This window comes from Tursiops truncatus, chromosome 18 (genome assembly GCF_011762595.2).
Source record: "Tursiops truncatus isolate mTurTru1 chromosome 18, mTurTru1.mat.Y, whole genome shotgun sequence".
NCBI lineage: Eukaryota > Metazoa > Chordata > Mammalia > Artiodactyla > Delphinidae > Tursiops > Tursiops truncatus.
The window spans coordinates 33,010,536-33,030,167 of NC_047051.1; the positions used below are offsets into that span (position 1 = coordinate 33,010,536).

At 35.7% G+C, this 19,632-nt stretch overlaps 1 protein-coding gene across 3 annotated transcripts in view; it reads left to right on the forward strand.

Moving 5' to 3' along the window:
* The window catches only part of TDRD3 (tudor domain containing 3), a 201,881-nt gene that overhangs the window by 98,238 nt on the left and 84,011 nt on the right, over positions 1 to 19,632 (forward strand). For all 3 annotated transcript variants that reach the window (XR_012327696.1, XR_012327697.1, XM_019936451.3), the window contains 2 exons: positions 13,946 to 14,106; positions 17,694 to 17,835. Coding sequence is in view for 1 of the 3 variants with exons in the window: in XM_019936451.3 (XP_019792010.2) it covers positions 13,946 to 14,106; positions 17,694 to 17,835 (303 nt within the window). In the remaining 2 variants the exon portion in view is untranslated. The remainder of the gene's footprint in view (positions 1 to 13,945; positions 14,107 to 17,693; positions 17,836 to 19,632) is intronic.

Genomic DNA, 19,632 nt, shown 5'->3' on the forward strand with positions numbered 1-19,632 from the left:
TAGACTAGCTGTCCCAGGAAGCAGAGGCATGGTTTTGCTGTGCTTCAGATACGATGTGGAGAGGGAGCAGAAAACAGTAGGGGCTGGTAACATATTGGACAGATACAGATTTTAGAATTATTGGACTAGATTTAAATCTCATCCTTCTGCTTATTATGTTTTTGTGACTTCTGGTAGTTATTTAATCTTGCCAGATTTTAATTTTCTTATCATTCAAATATTATGTCCCTTATGACATTGAAGAATTAAGTGACATAATCTATGTGACATCTTAAATGTAGCGCAATGTGTATGGCAAGTATTGAGCATTATGAGACATTTAGGATGGTATTTTTGTCCTGGAGATCTAAGAATGCATGTTTATTACCTCAGTTTGTTATCTTGTTACTTAGAGATCTCCAAGGGAATGCAGTAAATGAAGTAAGGCAAATGGATACTTCATTATTGACTGTGTTTTAGCCCCAGCCCCTAATGCAGAACTTTATCACTTGAGCTAGGTTGATCTTAGTATAATAGAATCAAAGTAGGTCAAATTTCTGCTTTATTTCTACTAAGTTCCATGCTTGCCTGTGATATTACCACTCCTAAGAGAGAAAGCCAAAGAAAAAAGAGTTGGAGAGCATTTGCCCCAGTGTTTAAGAAGCAAATCCTTAATAAGCAAGAGAAGAGAGGAGGCTGTCTTTTTAGGAGCTACTTCCATTAGTTTTGTGTGGGTCCTTTAAAAGAGCCTGTAGTCCTGTGTCTTCTATCCCCCTTGGAAGCTTATTCATTAGGCCTCAAGCTCCATCCAATGTACTAGAGATTCTGCAAGACAGAGCAGTAATCCTCTTTAGAAGTAGATTAAAGGAATGTAGAGAGGAGTCTTCAAACTTCTTCTCCTGAGAGGCCAAAAGTAAATGCTTACATGCTGTGTAATGTTATTATCATAACTAATAAGACTTAGATAACAGCATTTTCAGCATTTGGAAAGGAAGTGTAGAGAGAGCTATGATCCGGTAGGAGAGGTGGTAGGTCTGTAGTTAGGAGAAGACAGTTAATCCTGGAACATTGTATTTACATCTGTTTTGTCCGAAGACAAACTGGGACCTTCAGAAGGGCATTGTCATCTGAAGTTTGAAACTGAAGTCTTAATAATTCTATTAGTTATCACTGATTATTTTGTGAGGAAGTAGGATGGCCAAAAAAATACAAGTAACTTTGTTAGTAATTACTGTAAGTTCTGTTCACATTCTTTTCTCTTTCCTCCCATCCTCTTTTTTTTTTTAACATCTTTATTGCAGTATAATTGCTTTACAATGGTGTGTTAGTTTCTGCTTTATAATAAAGTGAATCAGTTATACATATGTTCCCATATCTCTTCCCTCTTGCATCTCCCTCCCTCCCACCCTCCCTATCCTACCCCTCTACCATTCTATTCTTAATATTATTTTGCAGTTCCCATATTTTCTCCTTAAGGTTGCTTGCAACCTTGATGCAAAGGTTTCAGACAAATTTAAAAAGTAGTTAGAGTGGGAAGATGACACTTTTCTCCAGGGTTCTAAGCCTAAGCTAGATTTTCCCATAAGCAGTTTATGTTTGACTTTTAGGCCATAAACGTTTTTAGAGTGGAGCAATATGTGCCGAGGAAGCTATATGCTGCAACTTATGAGTTTTTCAGGGCAGGCTTTGTATATCTAGATATTACAAGGTTCTGGAATATTTAGCTTGTAAGGTAAAAATCATGGAAAGAAGTCATGACAAAATGGAAGTAAAACTATGCTTCCTATAAAACTGTTTAATATTTTTCATATTCTTCTCCAAGTTTAATATTTTGTTGTAGTTATTTTCATAGCTTTAGCCTTTGAACCAAGGTGTAGAAGTTACTTATAAAATATAGGTTAATGTAAAAATGCTTTATTACCAGTCCAGCTGTGTGAGGACTTTAATGCATTACTGTGAAGCCCTAACAGGAAAGGCTTTCCAGATCTGTGTTTATTTTTTCATCTAAGTTTTTAGGACTGACAGGTTGTATATGCATGTTTTTTTTTTTTTTTCGGTACGTGGGCCTCTCACTGTTGTGGCTTCTCCCGTTGCGGGGTGCAGGCTCAGGGGCCATGGCTCACGAGCCCAGCCGCTCCGCGGCATGTGGGATCCTCCCAGACCGGGGCACGAACCCGCGTCCCCTGCATCGGCAGGCGGACTCTCAACCACTGTGCCACCAGGGAAGCCCTGTATATGCATTTTTAAATGTGAAACTGCGATTAAAGGCCTAAATCTTTCCGGATAGAAGTGACCTTCTCAAAGCCTCAGCAACACCAACATCAACCACAAGATGGCTTCACTGCCTTAAAATTCAAACTGAATGCCCTCTCACCCTCAGACAATATAGAACTTGGATGTTTTCAGAAAAAAAATAATTGAAAAATGTTTTAAGTTAAATAAATTGTGTCATGTTTTATTTATGTTAAAAAATAATACAATTTACCAGTGTTTCTTTTAGTGAGTTATTAAAATTAAACATGCACTTTTAATTTTAGAAAAATGGATTACTAAAATTCTGATATTACTGTGCTTTATTTACAAGCACTTATTGGTAATTATTAGTAGGACTTCTGTGTAGTTTGAAAGCAACTGCACAAAACAATCTATAGAATATATATTAGATACTCTAATAATAATTGAAAAACTGTTCACTTTTTTTTTTTCTAATTCTCCCAGAAAACGAAAAGCTATAGCAGTGGAGGATGGAAATAGGCAAATGACACATTGAAAGAAGTGTTACGTTTGAGTGGAGTCCCACAATGTTTTTCTTGTAATTGATTGGCTGTAATTGCCCTGATTGAATAAAAGCAAATTATCTGCTGTGCTGTTACTTTGATGTATAAAGTGATGTTTTTTTCAGGCGATCTCAAGTTTGGGAAAACCTATTCAATATTTTGTTGTCTTTTTGTCTATTACTAGACATTTATAATACCCTGTTTTTAAAATTTCTAAGGGGTAGAAACTTTTAGATCTTCTAGTAGGTATACCACCATATTTATGATTCAGGAAGTTTTTCTTTTATTATTATTTATTTATCCATTTAAACTCTCTTGACATATATGAATATCAATTGAAAAATTTGAAATCAGGATTAGGGACTACCTTCCCAAAGCTATTTCTTTCAATGTTCCTTTTGCTTTTTTTTTTTTTTTTTTGCCGTACGCGGGCCTCTCACTGTTGTGGCCTCTCCCGTTGCAGAGCACAGGCTCCAGACACGCAGGCTCAGTGGCCATGGCTCACGGGCCCAGCCACTCCGTGGCATGTGGGATCCTCCCGGACTGGGGCACGAACCCGTGTCCCCTGCATTGGCAGGCGGACTCTCAACCACTGCGCCACCAGGGAAGCCCTCCTTTTGCTTTTAACCTGCTTTCTTCTTGACCTTTATTGGTACAAGCCCCTAACTTACCTAGGAGAACCCTGGTTTTCAGTAAACACTTCTTCTTTCTCTTTATTGAGAACCTACTTTGTGCCAGGTCCCATGTTAAATAATCTGTGTAATCTTCAGAACAGCATTGAAAAAGAGAAATCATTACCAATCTCTGTTTTACTTTAGAGATGAGGGAACTGCAACTTTTCTAAAATCATAGTCTTTTGTTGCTATAGGGCCTTAATAATTGCCATGTGAATGGAATGTTCTTCCCTCAGCTGTCAGGAAAACTGCTATTTAGTCTTCAAATTCCAACTTGAATGCCACTTCTCTTCTAATTTTCTTGACCTCTTTTGAACAGAATTAATTTTTAAGAGTTATTCCCACTGCCCTTTATACCTACATGTTTTTAGTATGTAACAAATTTTATCATAGTTTTAGAATGTATGAAACAAAGAAGACAGACTTTGGTATGTGGCATATCTGAGTTTGAATTCTAATTCTACTTCTTACTGGCTGGGTAACCTCTGTCAAAATACTTTATCCTCTGCTCTCAATTTTCTCATTTAAGACACACAAATGATCCTAATATACTTTTTAGTTCTGGAGGTAAATTAAATAACTTATGTAGAACTTCCCTGGTGGCGCAGTGGTTGAGAATCCGCCTGTCAATGCAGGGGACATGGGTTCGAGCCCTGGTCTGGGAAGATCCCACATGCCGTGGAGCAACTAAATCCGCACCACAACTGCTGAGCCTGTGCTCTAGAGTCTGTGAGCCACAACTACTGAAACCGTGCGCCTAGAGCCCATGCTCTGCAATGAGAAGCCACTGCAGTGAGAAGCCCATGCACCACAACGAAGAGTAGCCCCCGCTCTCCGCAACTAGAGAAAGCCCATGCGTAGCAACAAATACAGCCAAAAATAAAATAAATAAGTAAATAAATTTATTAAAAAAATAACATGTAAAAATCCTGCCACATTTTCTGGTGTATCTAGTAAGTGCTAAATAAATTATAGTAAAAACACAAGGTAAATTTTTATCAAGCAATTTTTGAATGTATATATGTGCTAAGTGCAGGGGCTGCAGAGATCAACAGGACAGCCCCTGCCTTCTTGAAGCATATACCCTAATAAGATCAAGAAACCAACAATGTCAGTATAGTGGAACAAATGCTATGTCAGAAGTACATACAAGGGAGGGGTAGCCATCTCAGCTTGTTAAGCTTAGTGAGATGAGGTGGAGAGGTTGCTTTTCTTGCTAGACTGTTAGTTTTTAGACTTGTAATTCTCAATAAGGGAATAATAGGTAAATCCCCATTTGGGGGAATATTTAACATCTTACAGTGGGAGAGTGTATCTGGTGTGTGTATAAAGATTATATATGTATACACATGCATACACACACACACGTATTACTTATATTTAGAAAATAAAACTACCCCCAAAAAGGTATTTTATTATACAAACTATAGAAAATAGACCTTGACAAAATCTTGCCTGATAATAATACATGGAAGATAAGTAAGTTAACATTTATACTTCCTAGAACCTGAATTCTCTTCCTTTGTTTGGGGGAATTTCCCATTTTCAAAGTCTTGGTGGTGGAAAAGAAAATGCCGGATACTTTTTGCCCAGCCTCCTTTGCACCTATGCCGTGCACATGTACCTCAGCTTTACTAGTTCAGGTATAGCTGCATAGGACACGGGTTAGTCACACAAAAAAGCAGGAACTGTGGTGAATCCTCTCTGGTAGTGGCAGAAGCTACAGCAGGATTGAGTTTCTAGGGTAATAGCTGCCAACAGTGCTGGGGTCAGTGTCCAGGGCTAGTGAAATTGATAGTACAAGGTGTAGAGCTAGATGCTTGAGTGTGCTGGATCTAGCTTGTTCCAACTGATGAAGGCCGAATGTCAGCATCTCTTCCCTGTCTAGAGGTGAGTAGTTGAAATCAGCCATGGAAATTGGAAAATGCTACAAATTAGGGCTTCTTCTCTACCCTTCCTATCCCAAACTGTTTCATCAACATACTACTGCCATTAAACCAGTCTGTGGTTTGATTTTCACTGTTATTCTTGCTGTGAAGGCTACAGACTTAGTTCTCTAATACTCCTGACACCTCTGTGAACTACCCAATGTCTTAATTTCAAAATGTTATGTAAATTATTTGAGCAATTTTAATGTAATATTGGATATATACAAACATATCTCTTTTGAAGCTTAAAAATGAAGTGAGCACCTCTGAAGCCTCAGCCTGATGTAAGAACTAGAACATTACAATGCCATTCTGTCCTACCTCTTCCTCTCCCAAACACCAAGAAATGATTGTTGTGAATTTTGACTTGAGCTTTTCTTGACTTTTGGAAGAAATATTTTAGTTATCTATGTAGTTATTTCTGTATAATATATTGTTTTTAAGAGAGAGGGTTTTTTTTTTTTTAATTTAATTAATTTATTTATTTATTTTTGGCTGCATTGGGTCTTGGCTGCTGCAATGGGCTTTTCTGTAGTTGCGGCAAGCGGGGGCTACTCTTACTTGCGGTGCGTGGGCTTCTCATTGCAGTGGCTGCTCTTGTTGCGGAGCACGGGCTCTAGGCACACGGGATTAAGTAGTTGTGGCACGCGGGCTCTAGAGTGCAGACTCAGTAGTCGTGACGCATGGGCCTAGTTGCTCTGTGGCATGTGGGATCTTCCCGGACTAGGGCTCGAACCCATGTCCCCTGCATTGGTAGGTGGATTCTTAACCACTACGCCACCAGGGAGGTCCTACTGTTTAGTTTTTAAGCTTTACAAAATGTTAACAGATTGTCTGCTGTAGCTTGCTTTTATCATTCAGTGTGATGGCTGTAACATATGTCCATGTTGTATATACCTAATATTCATTCATTTTCACTTTTATATAATATTAAGCTATCTAAATATACCATAATTTACTTATTCATTCTCCTGTTGATGGATATTTAGATGTGTTTCTTTTTCTCTTCTTTCTTTTTTTTCTTTAAATAATAGATGCACTACTACTACGTCTAGGAACAAACTTGTATATTTTTTCTGATGCATATGTGTAAGAGTTTCTTTAGGGAATATAACCAGGAATTGAATTATTGTATGCTAGAGTAAGCCAGTGTTCAACTTTACCAGATAATGCCAAATTATTTTTCAAAGTGGTTGTACCAATTTGTATTACCTTCAGTAGTGTATGTGAGATCCCATTGATCCATGTCTTTTGTGGCACTTGCTATTATCAAATTTTTCTAATCTTTTGGTTGTAACATACATTATTCTTCCTCAGGCTATTCTGTCCCTGATGACCTCCTTCCCCGATATACATTTTAGAATCAAATGATCAAGTTTCTTAAAATGGGTCAGAGTTTTGAATGAAATTGCATTGAATCTGCATATCAGCTTAAAGACAATTGACATCTTTATGATAACTAATTACAAGTGAAATGCTGGTAAGCTGCCTCTCTGAAGAGGAAAAAATAAAGCCCTAATATGTAGTAGTTGCCACTATTTGTAGTATAAAAATTCCTGCAGTGGCTGATTATAAGTTATACTATGAAATCACCAAAGCCGGAATTGGGAAGAAGTGCTCATAACAGGCACTTGTGAACTGGCCTGAGCTGGCTTCAGCACACCTTTGGATGTATCTCTTCATTTATTTAGTTTTGTCCATGAAGTTTTATAATTTATTGAAAGTATATAGGTTGTGTATCTATATGCAAGCTTTATGCTCGGAACTTCCTATTTTTGTTGTTGTAAATGGTATTTTTTAAAAAAAATACTGTTTTTTTCTCTGTTAGGGGTACATAAAAAGGTAACCAATAATTGTATGCTAATCTTAAATTTGCTATCTTGTACTTATTATTCTTAATAATATATCTGTGTATTATTTTACATTTTCTCTATAAATATGCCTTTTGTTGACACTTCACATGAATGGGATCACACAATATATACTTTGTTGTATCTGGCTTCTTTCACTTACTGTCATGTTTTTGAGGTGAATCCATGATGTAGCATGTATCAGTAGTCTGTTACTATTTATTGCTGAGTAGTATTCCATTGTATGGACTTTACTTTTTCCTTTCCATTCTCTAGTTGATGGACATTTAGATTGGTATGCATAGGTCTCTTATTGTTTTTTCATTGCTACTGAAAGTATGTTTGTGTTTTTATTATTATTATTACTCCTTAGATTGTTTATTTGCATTATTACTCTTTGCTTCCTGGTCAGTCTTGCTCAGTATCAGTTTCATCAGTCTTTGCAAAGAACCAATGCTAGACTTTGTTAACCCTCTTTACTGTATTTTTAGTTTGCTATTTCATTAATTAATCTTTATTTTCTTCTTTCTTGTACCTTGTTTGAACTCATTCTGTTGTTCTTTTCCCAACTTGTTAGTTCGACTCATTTATTTACTTTGTTTTCTAATATAAGCATCTCGAGGCTACTAATTTTTCTTCTACCATTGCTTTAACTATATCCCAAAGGTTTTACACATGGTATTTTCATTATCATTCGGTCCTAAATATTTTTCAGTTTATATTAAGATTTCTTCTTTGTTTTAATAATAGAACATTATCTTTTTTTTTTCTTTTTGTTACAGATTTCTAATTCAGTTAGATTGTGGTCAGAGAATTTGGACTGAAAGATAGCTGTATTTGAAGACACTTACATTATGGCTTGATATATATTTATATGTCACATGCTTGCTTAAGGGGAATATTTTTCCCTTGTTGTTAGGTTCACAGTTCTATATAAATTCTCTAGATTAGGCTTATTGTTTTATAGTCTGTGTTTGATAATTCCAAATTCTCAACTCCTTAGAGTCTTAAATTTTTTTAAACATTAATATTTTTATGATTCTCAGATTTTGTAGCTTATTTCCTTGTATCATATGTTCTTGTAATTTTATATTTCTTTATCTTTCTGCATGGAAATCTTGGGCACCTGAATCAGGAAAGCTGATAGAAAGGATTATGGAGCTAGTGTGGTGCTACTAACTGACAGTGAGTTGAGATTCTGGCTAAGGTTAACTTTGCTACTTTTCCATAAGCTGAAAGCTGAGGGTCTCAATTGCAGTGTTGTTTCGATCAGAAGCAAACGTAGATTTTCTCTGGAGGAAAATGTCCTCCAAATTGAGGCTTGACATAGATGCCTGCATGGGTGACATGGGGAAAGTTCTGAAATTTCTAACATTATAATAAACAATTCTCTTTTGTTCCAGTTTTCTTGAGTCTGATACTATCCTTAGGATGGTACAGGGTGTGACAAATGATACTTTTTTTCAGATTTCTTCCTGTCCCACCCCCATGTTTATTAATATCAAATTTTGTTAAAATGATATTGAGTTATTTCAACAGAGCAAAGAAGTAGATGAGAAAGAGGGTGTCATAAAAATTTATCCCTCAGGCGTTTAAAGCAGCTGTAGGCAGAACCACTATTTCATATTCCAAGGCAACTTACTTGAATCATTACCCAGTTGCTTGGATCCTCAGGTAGAGATGTGAATAGTCCAGCAAAAACTTCTCTTGATATAAATATGAGTGGATGAAAAAATGAGCCCTAGAAAATCTCTGCTGAAGCCACTGGAAATGCTTTTGGAAGTAGTAACAGAGTAAAGAAATAAATTATGATTTTAAGTACTTAAAAAGGACTGTGGAGAATGAAACTTTTTTATTCTCTTAATTTTAACCCACTTTGCAATAATGATGGAAGATTTATCAGAACTTAATCATACTCATAGATTCCTTCTGAGTATATGGCCCCATTTCTAGGGTTGATGGAAAATGTGATGCTTCTGTTGTTAGGTATAGATAGAGTGAGAAATTTATTTTTCAAGGAAATTGATAAGATTATAAAAAGAAATGGCCGGCAGATTTTTCATAGTATCATAGAATGTCTAAATTTAGATAGTTTCTTGATTCCTCAAAAATTCTCAGTTTTAACCGTTTATCTAGGTGTGATCAGATTATAGATAAGTGGTTCCATGTCATCCAAACTTTGGAGAGTCTGATTGTAAACAAGAATGTTATTTAATATGATCATTAAATTAATAAACTAATACAGTCATTTAAATCTGACATTCCATGTCAATTGATATGACTAGTTAGGAGTTTAGATGATAGAGAGGTCCATCTACATAGGGAAAGGAAGGAATGAAGCCTGGATGACTTTTTCTGGCCCCAGAGAATATCTCTGGTGTATACTTGATATTGTTTATTAGAATTAGAGATCTTCAGCTCGGTGGTTTGTGACCACCTAGAGGGCTGGGATTGGGAGGGAGGGAGATGCAAGAGGGAAGAGATATGGGAACATATGTATATGTATAGCTGATTCACTTTGTTATAAAGCAGAAACTAACACACCATTGTAAAGCAATTATACTCCAATAAAGATGTTAAAAAAAAAGAATTAGAGATCTTTTTTCTTAACTATTTAAAATTTTTACAATAATTTCTTTTACTTGCTCCTTATTGCTCATGTAAAGGTGAAAGTCAGACATGAAAGAAATCTTGGGCAAAATTAATCCTTGATTTTTATTATTTTCATTTAAATATGATATCTTTTTTCACTTTGGGGTTGCTCTTGATACTAGATGAACAAGGATTTTGAAGTTAATTCTCATTCAGTTTTGTGGATGCTTTTAGATGATTTTAGATTTAGGGTTAAAGTTAGGATTTAGGATCTTAACATTTTATTCTGCTATTTGTGTTTTATTTAGATCCAGTACTTCCCTATTTATTTTTTGACTACAGAGGATAATAAACTGAATATTGTAAATGTAATAATGAAAAAAATCGTTATATCTGCAATTTTACTTGTAGAATCTTTCTGAATTGTGGAACTAGTCTTAAGGCCTGTTGATTCAAATTGAGAATTGATTATAAAAAGACTGTGTGTAATTTGGGAGTTTCTAAGGAGAGTCTAATAAATAGTACCTTCTTTTTTACTTTGGTTCTGAATCGATTGAGAAAGAAAGAAGTGGCAGATGTGGGCCAAAGTATCAACTTTACTACTGATAAAAATTAATTTGGAAGATATGGCTTGGTGGGAGAGCCAAATGGATGCATTAATTGAACCACAAACCTGACAGATTTGTACACTCACTTATTGCAGTGCCAATCCAGTGAAGAGGCTGAGTAGGTACCTCCTCCTCAGGGTCCCTACCTAGATCCCAAGAAAGGAAGGGTGAGGATGAGCCCAAAATATACAGTATATTCCTCTCGATCAGATAAGTCATTTCATAAATGGGTGTGTTAGTTTCCTGAGGCTTTTGTTACAAATTCCCACAAACTTGGTGGCATAAAACAACAGAAATTTATTCTTTCACAGTTCTGTGGGACAGAAGTCTAAAATCAAGGTGTCAGCAGGGTTGGTTCCTTTCGGAGGCTCTGAAGGAGAGTCTGTTTCATACCCCTCGCATAGCTTCCAGTAGCTGTGGGCAGTCTTTGGTGTTCCTTGGCTTGTAGATGTGTAACTCCAATTTCTGCCCCCATTTTTTTCTTCCCATGGCCTTTATACCCAGTGTCTTTGTGTTTATTTCCCTTTCTCTTCTAAAGAAGCTCATCATTGTATTTCTCCTAATCCAGGATCATCTCATCTTTAGATACTGATCTTAATTAGGTATGCCAAGTCCCTTTTCACAAATAGGGTTATGTTTACAGGTTCCAGGTAGACATATGTCTTTTGGCAGGACCACTATTTAATACACTAAAAGGGATGGAGAGGCCAGGAGTTGGAGTAGTTAAATAAGTAAACTTGCTGCTTGCTAGGAAACATCAAGATCTGGGACCAGGTGTTCCTCCCTAGCATTCCTAGCTTTTCGTTCTCATGGTCAACCAGTTGTAGTGAAACGCCCAAGGTCGCGAGGCCCCTCCACAAGACCACCAGAGTCAAGAGTCAAAGCCAAACGGCAAGGGTCATTTATTGCAGGTTCGAACCTGGACCTCCGCGCACTCGTTGCCGGTGACGCTAAGAGGTCCTGGCGGAGTTTAGTACAGCTCTTTTATAGACAGGTACAAACAAGTTCGGGACGTTCTGCGGGGCTTTCCAGGGGTGGGGAGTACTGATTGGTTGATTTTTGAACAAAGACACTAGTCGCTGTCTGATTGGTTGGACGGTTGCAGGTTGACTTTTGAATAAAGACACTAGTCCCCGTCTGATTGGTTGGACGGTTGCAGGTTGATTTTTGAACAAAAACACTAGTCGCCGTCTGATTGGTTGGACGGTTGCGGGGGGGGGGGGGGGGCGCGGTCAGCAAGCGTAATTACAGAAGCGAGAGCGGCTAGTTAAGTTTCGGTTTCCTGAGGTTTCGTTTCTCAATTGGAAATACTTAAGACGGGGCCATGGTCACAAAAAGAAATAGTGCAAACAGGAAGACTGATGCAACCCTAGCAGTGCTGCGGCCTCCACCAGCCCAACGGCAGGGCGGCGGGAGGCTGTGCGCCCAACTTCAGGCGACGCTCCCAAATGTGGCAAGCCCAGCGCCGCGCCCTGGAATGGCCCTTTTTCGGCCCTTCTCCTCCGGGAGGAACAGAAAAGAAACTCCAGGAAAGGCACAAATTGAATGCAGGGCGTCAACTCAGTCCTATTCCCACCAAAGTAGAACATAGCCCCTCAGTAGGAGATCAGCAAAAATGGTCCTGTTACCCCCTCTGTGATTGCGTTGTTGGCATTATCTGTAATTTGTGTTTCTTTGGCAGAATCTTTTAAAGCCACTTGTCCATTTTGTGATCATTAATAGTTAAAACTAGGTAATATCTGTATATCCATTTAACTGCACACAAATAAATGTCAGTTTGTCACAATACATTGAAAGCAAACAAACCAGTGAAGGTGCCATGTCAACACCCTTGAGATGTAGATTTCCCCAAATTCTATAAAGATGCCTTGTTACCTGTATGTCACATGGACTGAATGAGAGTGTCTTTGTTGCTCTGATTATGAAGTATTAGGAACATTTAATTTCTTTCTTACTAAGAATTAAATAGAAACTATTGTTTTCCTCCCACACTTCAACGGATGTGCACTCCCTAGTATCATTGTGGAACACATAAGTCTAGATCACCACTGATTGTCTAATAGAACTTTTTGCAGTGATGTAGGACAGTCTGTATATGTGTTGTGCAGATATGGAACACTCAAAATGTGACCAGTGTGACTGAAGAATTAAATTTTTAATTTCACTCAGTTTTAATTAATTTAAATGTAAATTTAAATAGTTATATGTGGTTAGTAAAGCAAAGGCTAAATATTTATCAGTGTCTAGGCTAAAAATATTGGGAGTAGTAGAATATAGAGAATGATGAACATTATAAGAACCGTTAACATGCCTCTGGTTTAATTTAAATGTCTTTATTTTAATGGCATTAGCAAAAGTAAAAGAAAAAGTTTATCCTGAATTAGTAGCTTATCTACATTTGTTAAAGGTTTTAGACTTATTTCAACTTAGAATTTTTTTTCATACTTGAAAATTAGATGTAAGTTTCGTATCTTTTCTCTAATTATATTCTCTAGGGCTAAATTTATAACAAAATTACTGCTTTTCGGGAAAGATACTGGTAAATATGAAGTGGAAATTTGTCAACCTGGGAACATGCTTACTCAAGAAATTGTGTAAATGTTATTTCACATTTCTCTTTGCTGAAAATATAAATTAAACTAATGCATACAGAAAGATTTTACTTAAAAAGCTATAACAAAAAGCTTTTTTTTCTTTGTAAGTATGATACTACTTAATGGATATAATATTTTATAATGTAGAAAGTGTTACTTTATGTTAAATTTATTTTTCAGACATGTAAGCAGATTTTGCTCTCATTCCCCAGTTATACCATAAGTGTTTTATTATATAAAAACTTTTAACTTAATATTCAATAGCTAGTTAGCCCATCAATTTTCTTTTTGTCTTTGATTAAAATATGGCTAGATAGGATGTTTATTTTCCTTACTGCCAATGAATAACAACATAGCATTAAACTCATTTAAAAAGGAAATGTGACAATAAGTCAAGTATAGTTCACACTTCTTAGATTTTATATGGTTTAAATTTTGGAATATGGTTTTTTTTTTTTTTTTTAATGCCAGAAGAAGGTGTACTTTAAACTTGATGTTTTTGAGCAGAGAACATTCCTTTCAACTACTACTGTAAAGTTGATGTCCCTTAAAAAATTACCAAATTCTTTAATTCTAGAATGTCTGTTAATGTACATGGGTGGAACGGGGCGTATATGTGAACAATTTAGAGCACATAAGACTGAAAACATCTTTTAATATACCTTTAATTCAGAAAAGTAACTTTTTCTCTGAAGTTTTTTCCTGTTATTTTCTGAAAATGAATTCAGAATTATATTAAAAAAATTCTTCAGGAGACTTTTTTGAAGTTTTATCTTTAAATACAAAAGAAAAAAAAACCCACACTAATGTATATAACAGTTTAAATTTTGAACTTATTTAATTGAATTATCATTATAAATAATAAAGTAAGGAAAAGAGAAACATTTTAAGTGAAAACAAAGCTATGGCTAAAAGTGCTATTTATTCCTTTGTCTTTTGACAGCTTGAAGGTCCATGTGTTTTGCAAATTCAAAAAATTCGCAATGTTGCTGCACCAAAGGATAATGAAGAATCTCAGGCTGCCCCAAGAATGCTGCGTTTGCAGATGACTGATGGTCATATAAGTTGTACAGCAGTAGAATTTAGTTACATGTCAAAAATAAGGTAATTGGCACTTTATGGTGTACATTTGTTATAAGTGTTTAAAGGTACTGTTCACATTGGATTTTGTTTTTAAGACCTTTGAAAAGAAGGAATGAACTCTTAAGTGCATGTTACAGTTTTTCAGAATAAATTAAAGAGTTTGTATTTTTACTTTATCTGTAAAGAAAAATAGTTTAAAATGGAGTTAGTTGCTCCTTACTTTTAAAGTTAATAATTAAAAACAGAAATTTTAGGTGTTCTTACATGGAATGTAAGCTTTTCAATTTTATCACTAAATTTTAGGTCATTAAAATTTTTTCAGAACAAAAATTTCTTTAAATATGTCACAATTTCTTCCTTGACAGTTAGTTGCATCCATTATACTGTTTAGCAGTCTAGACATGGTACTCTGATAGCAGATGAGTGAAAAGTTACACTTGGAGGAGCATAGGTGATTGGCATCGTGGTATGTGGGAGGAAATGTGGTAGGTTGAGGCCTCGTATGCCATGTTCAATGATTTCTTTTTTTCTTCCTTCAACTAGTGTCTGCCTTTAGTGAGGGAGGCTCCTTCCTTAGAAGATATATTTATTCGTCTAAAATGTTGATTTTCATATACAAAGGGGCGTATATTGACTTTGTGATTATGTTGTCTTTTTTTTGAAGAGTAGAAAGAGTCCTACTTTTATGGAGAAACTTCCATAAAAGGAAACACAGCCTTTCCTCCTTTGACAAATTTAATCAGATCCCCTCCAAGGGAGTTCACAGATGCCTGAGAAGAAAGACTTGCCATGTAATGGCTCATTCTCTCATTTTACTGCTGTATATTTCTCTGAGGTAAATGAAGACACAGGATCAACCCAGAGAGGAGGGTCCCTTACACTGTTTTCTTTTGTTGAATTTATTACAGTTTGACCGTTGAAAAAAAAATGTTGCTACTTTCTCATTCACTCATCATTGAAGTAGCATGTCTACTTTTGGTGCTGTAAAAACAACAGCTTACAGAAGTGTTCTCACATATGAACAATTTGGGAGACCATTTTCAAAATAAGTTTGATTATTGGTTATCTTAGAAGGAAGGTAGAAGAACTCACTAGAGAGGATAAACCAGGAACTGGTGTAGAATGTGTTTTCTCTACTGGACATTGCATTTCTCTGGGGTGCTTCTTTCCATTCATCTATCCTACCTCCAGCCCCACTTCTCACTGTATTTTTGTTTTTGTTCTGTTTTTTGTTTTTGTTTTTAATTTCAATGAAGAGAGAATAAAGGAACTTGGGAGTGTGAATAAAGTATTAATTAAGCTACAGTATGCTCTCTGAGTAAGAGTTATTTATGGCCCTGAAGGTGATGTAATAAAAATTATATTAAAATGTTAGCACCTATTTATTCTTTTGTGGGAATAGAACTGTAATTTAATTTGGTGAATAGAACTCTTTATCAATTATCTTAATGAAATTGTATGTCCAACTTCAAGTAATTCACCATGTTTTCCTTCTTAACCTGTTAGAGAAAGAATTTGGGAAAGGTACAGTTATTTTACATAAAAAATTAGCTCATTATCTGCTTTCAGATTAGCTTTTAGTTTTAAAAATCACAATTTAAATGCCCTTGTAATTTGCTTGCTATTTTTTAAGGTCTTTTGTAGTTTCTTATGTTGTTAATTTGTGTTTTTTACATTTTCATTTCATTTCCAATTTACTAATGTGTTAGAAATTATTGGCGAAAAATGGTTTTAAAGAACACATATTGGTCTTATATAAATGATGTAATTCATTAATAATTTCTTTAGAGGTAAAGAGTATAGAAGCCTGGTACCCTTGGTGCTTAGTTTTTTTATTTATCCCTAAATGATGACTACAGAGTTAGAAAATCTGTATCTGCTGATTAACTGGAATTGGGAAAAACTTCACTTAGTGTAAATGTATTCAGTTGTTGCTGATCTTGAAGTTTGATAGACATTGTGGTAAGTTGCCTACATTTACCACCACACAGCTCTCTACTTAAGAGTTAGGTTAGGCAAGGCTGTCCATGACCATTTGTTTTCTAAGTTATATAGGATGACTAAGAATGATTAAGCTTGGAGTCCTGAGAATAATTTTTACCAGATAATGTCTTACTCCATATGGGCTCTTTGAAATCTTAAAAATAGGCATATTCTATTTCTTCCTGTTAATAACTGTTTTATCAACCGTCTTTCTTAAAAAATAGACCAGAGATACCAGTGCTTTCATAGATTTGCTATTGCACTTATCGGCACATGGTGAATTTTATAAGCTTTTAAAAATGTGATAATGTAGGGGGCTTCCCTGGTGGCGCAGTGGTTGAGAGTCCGCCTGCCGATGCAGGGGACGTGGGTTCATGCCCCGGTCCGGGAGGATCCCACATGCCACGGAGCAGCTGGGCCTGTGAGCCATGGCCACTGGGCCTGCACGTCCGGAGCCTGTGCTCTGTGGCGGGAGAGGGCACAGCAGTGAGAGGCCCGTGTACCACAAAAAAAAAAAAAAAAAATTTGACAATGTGAAGTCTTTCAGCATGATTTTCTAATTTATCCCAAGTGTTTTAGGACTATCTTTATTCCTATTTGGAGTTCTTTACCCCTTGCTGTATGTGCGAAGAGATGCAGTGGGGCTTGGTATATGTGCTTTTACTTTAGAATAAACCTATGTGATGAAATGGATTTCTTCCACTGTTTCCTTTATTAAAAGATTGATAGGAGGTGTTTTCTCTGGTGTTTGTAAAAGGGGTCATGGTGTTATAATGTTTGCCCCACATCTGATAATGTTAACCTATTATGAAAAAATACTTTTGAAGTCAGTATGCTTTAGAGTAAATAACTCTCATTTGATCTTTAACTGGATAGTTAACCAAAAAGAGCATTGTTTCATGTGGATTACAGTAACTCACATAGGTGTTCAATGTCTAAGATTATTACTGGTTTGATATTTCTTCTGTATTGAAATTTAATTTTATAATATAGTATATCTTTGCAATAATGCACAAAGCTCAGAGGGGGGAAAAAAGGGCAAATCTTACATTTATACAACATGGCATGGTTGAGAAAGTACTTTCATATCTTTTACTCTATTTATCTTTACCATAAGTTTGTGAGCTGTGATTTTTATTATCCAGATTTTTTTATTTGTTTGTTTGTTTACTGACTTACTTATTTTTTATTTATTTATTTATTTTGGCTGCTCCGGGTCTAGTTGCAGCACGCGGGATCGTTGTTGCAGCATGCAGGATCCTTAGTTGCAGCATGCAAACTCTTAGTTGCAACATGCATACGGGATCTAGTTCCCCGACCAGGGATCAAACCTGGGCCCCCTGCATTGGGAGCACCGAGTCTTACCCACTGGACCACCGAGGGGGAAGTCCCTATCCATATTTTTTTACATGTAGAAAAAAATTAAGGTAGAAAATGACAGTCTTGTACCTGGTCTTCTGACTTCCTCCCTGATGACCTATTCACACTATATAGCCAGTCACCTGAAAAATAGTTTTCACATTAGTGCATTTTGAAGAATTTTACCAGGTCACAGTATAAGACTGAATTCCAGTTTGGGGAAGGAGCTTAAATGTGTTTTAACTCTTTTTTTCTCTTTGCTTTAGCCTGAACACACCACCTGGAACTAAAGTTAAGCTTTCAGGCGTTGTGGACATAAAAAATGGATTCCTGCTCTTGAATGATTCTAACACCACAGTTCTTGGCGGTGAAGTAGAACACCTTATTGAGAAATGGGAGTTACAGAGAGTAAGTGTAAACTAAGAATGGTTTGAACTTTTAAAACACTACACTCTTTTTATTGTATTCTCTGTTTTAAGGGATCTTTCTATAATGGCTAGTAAAATTAGTTCTTTATGCCAGAGTTGAATAGAATGGAACACAGTGATCTTTACAGAAACTATCTACCTTTGTTTAACCATATTGTTCTTCTAAAACAGATGTCATTTTCAGTATTTGTTACATTTTATTACATATTTTAAAGGCCATTCTTTACTGAGGAGTTTTCAAAACTGCCAAGATACCAGTTGTAAGATATGTGTAATGTATCTGTATATAATTCTTTCTTCAGAAAATAAGTGTTTGTGCATATATATGAATAATGTATGTGTATTTGTCTTATTCATACACACACACACACACACACACACACACACACACACACACAGATACAAGTGAAAGCAAATTAGAATTTCACTATAATGAAAGGGTTCTTGTTGCATTTGTCTTCCTAGTCACATTAGTTGATGTTTTCACCATTTATGTTAACAGTATCTTTATCCTCCTAGTCATCTAGGTTATCTAGTAATTGTCCTTCTACTTTGCTTCTAGCCATGAGTTTTATTGATCCTCTGCAGTCAGATCTCTTGTCAATCCCTTGCTCTCAGGTTCCATTGCCATTATTGTAGTTTAAGTCTCTGGCCTGAACTACTTGCAGCCTTTTAACTGGTTCCACCATATACCCTTTCTCCATCTTCTAACTTATTGTACTTCGGCCAGATTATCTTCAACATAATTCAGATCATGCTACACCCTGCTTTTATTTCACATACCTTAATCTGGGATTCAGGTCATTTATAATTTAGCCCTAGTTCCAGCTTACCTTTTCAACTTTCTTAATTTTTTCACATAGGTTTTGTTTTAGCTAAATGGAACTACTTACTCTTTCTTTGATTCTCTAAGCTTTCCTCAGTTGCACTTTTGAAAAAGAAAAAAGATTTTCCCACTTTTAAGACATTCATCTTAGTTTCTCTCTCATCCCCATGCTTTTAGACTCAAAACAAGTGCTCGTTTTTTTCACAAAATGAAATAATTGCTCCTTTATTGAATTCTTAGAATACTTTATTCATTGTATTAAGAAGTATATTACTTTTTATCTAGCACTAAAATTATATTTATTTCTTATCTCCTTTGATTGTAAGCTTTTTGAGGTCAGAATTCTTGTTTGTGTTATCTTTATTCAATTCTAGAAATATTTGTTGAACAGTGTGTAGGTCTTGAGCTGGGCGCCTGTATCTGTATATCATGTAATTCACCTAGCAGTCTTGTAAGAGAGTGTTATGTCCATATGGATCAGAAAATAGGCTTTAAGAACCGTTAAACTTATTTTATGATTAGACCACTAATAGGTGATGGATCTGAGCCTTCCTGTATCTCCAAAGTGGTGGTCCTGAGTCTTATATGTAATAAACATCATAATAAATAATAGTGAAATAAATGAATTACAAGCACATAGAACTAATTACTCTTTGAATTAGAATTCATGTTTTTGTGCCACTCTCAGATCTTGTCTGTTGTCTAAAGTGAGTCAAGGGGCCTAGCAATATTTCAAACTTTTGGTATTTTAAGATAAATTACTCTTTTCTATCTTCTAAGTTTGAAAGTGCCTCTGTTTGGGATGTAAATAGATAAGGAAATTTAGGCACATTTTTTATTCCTTAGTACTCATTCCTTATGATACTAATGTGCTATACTTTGGGCTGCTGTGAAATATAAGATACTATTATATACTATATAAGATACTATGAAATATAAAATAATATTCCA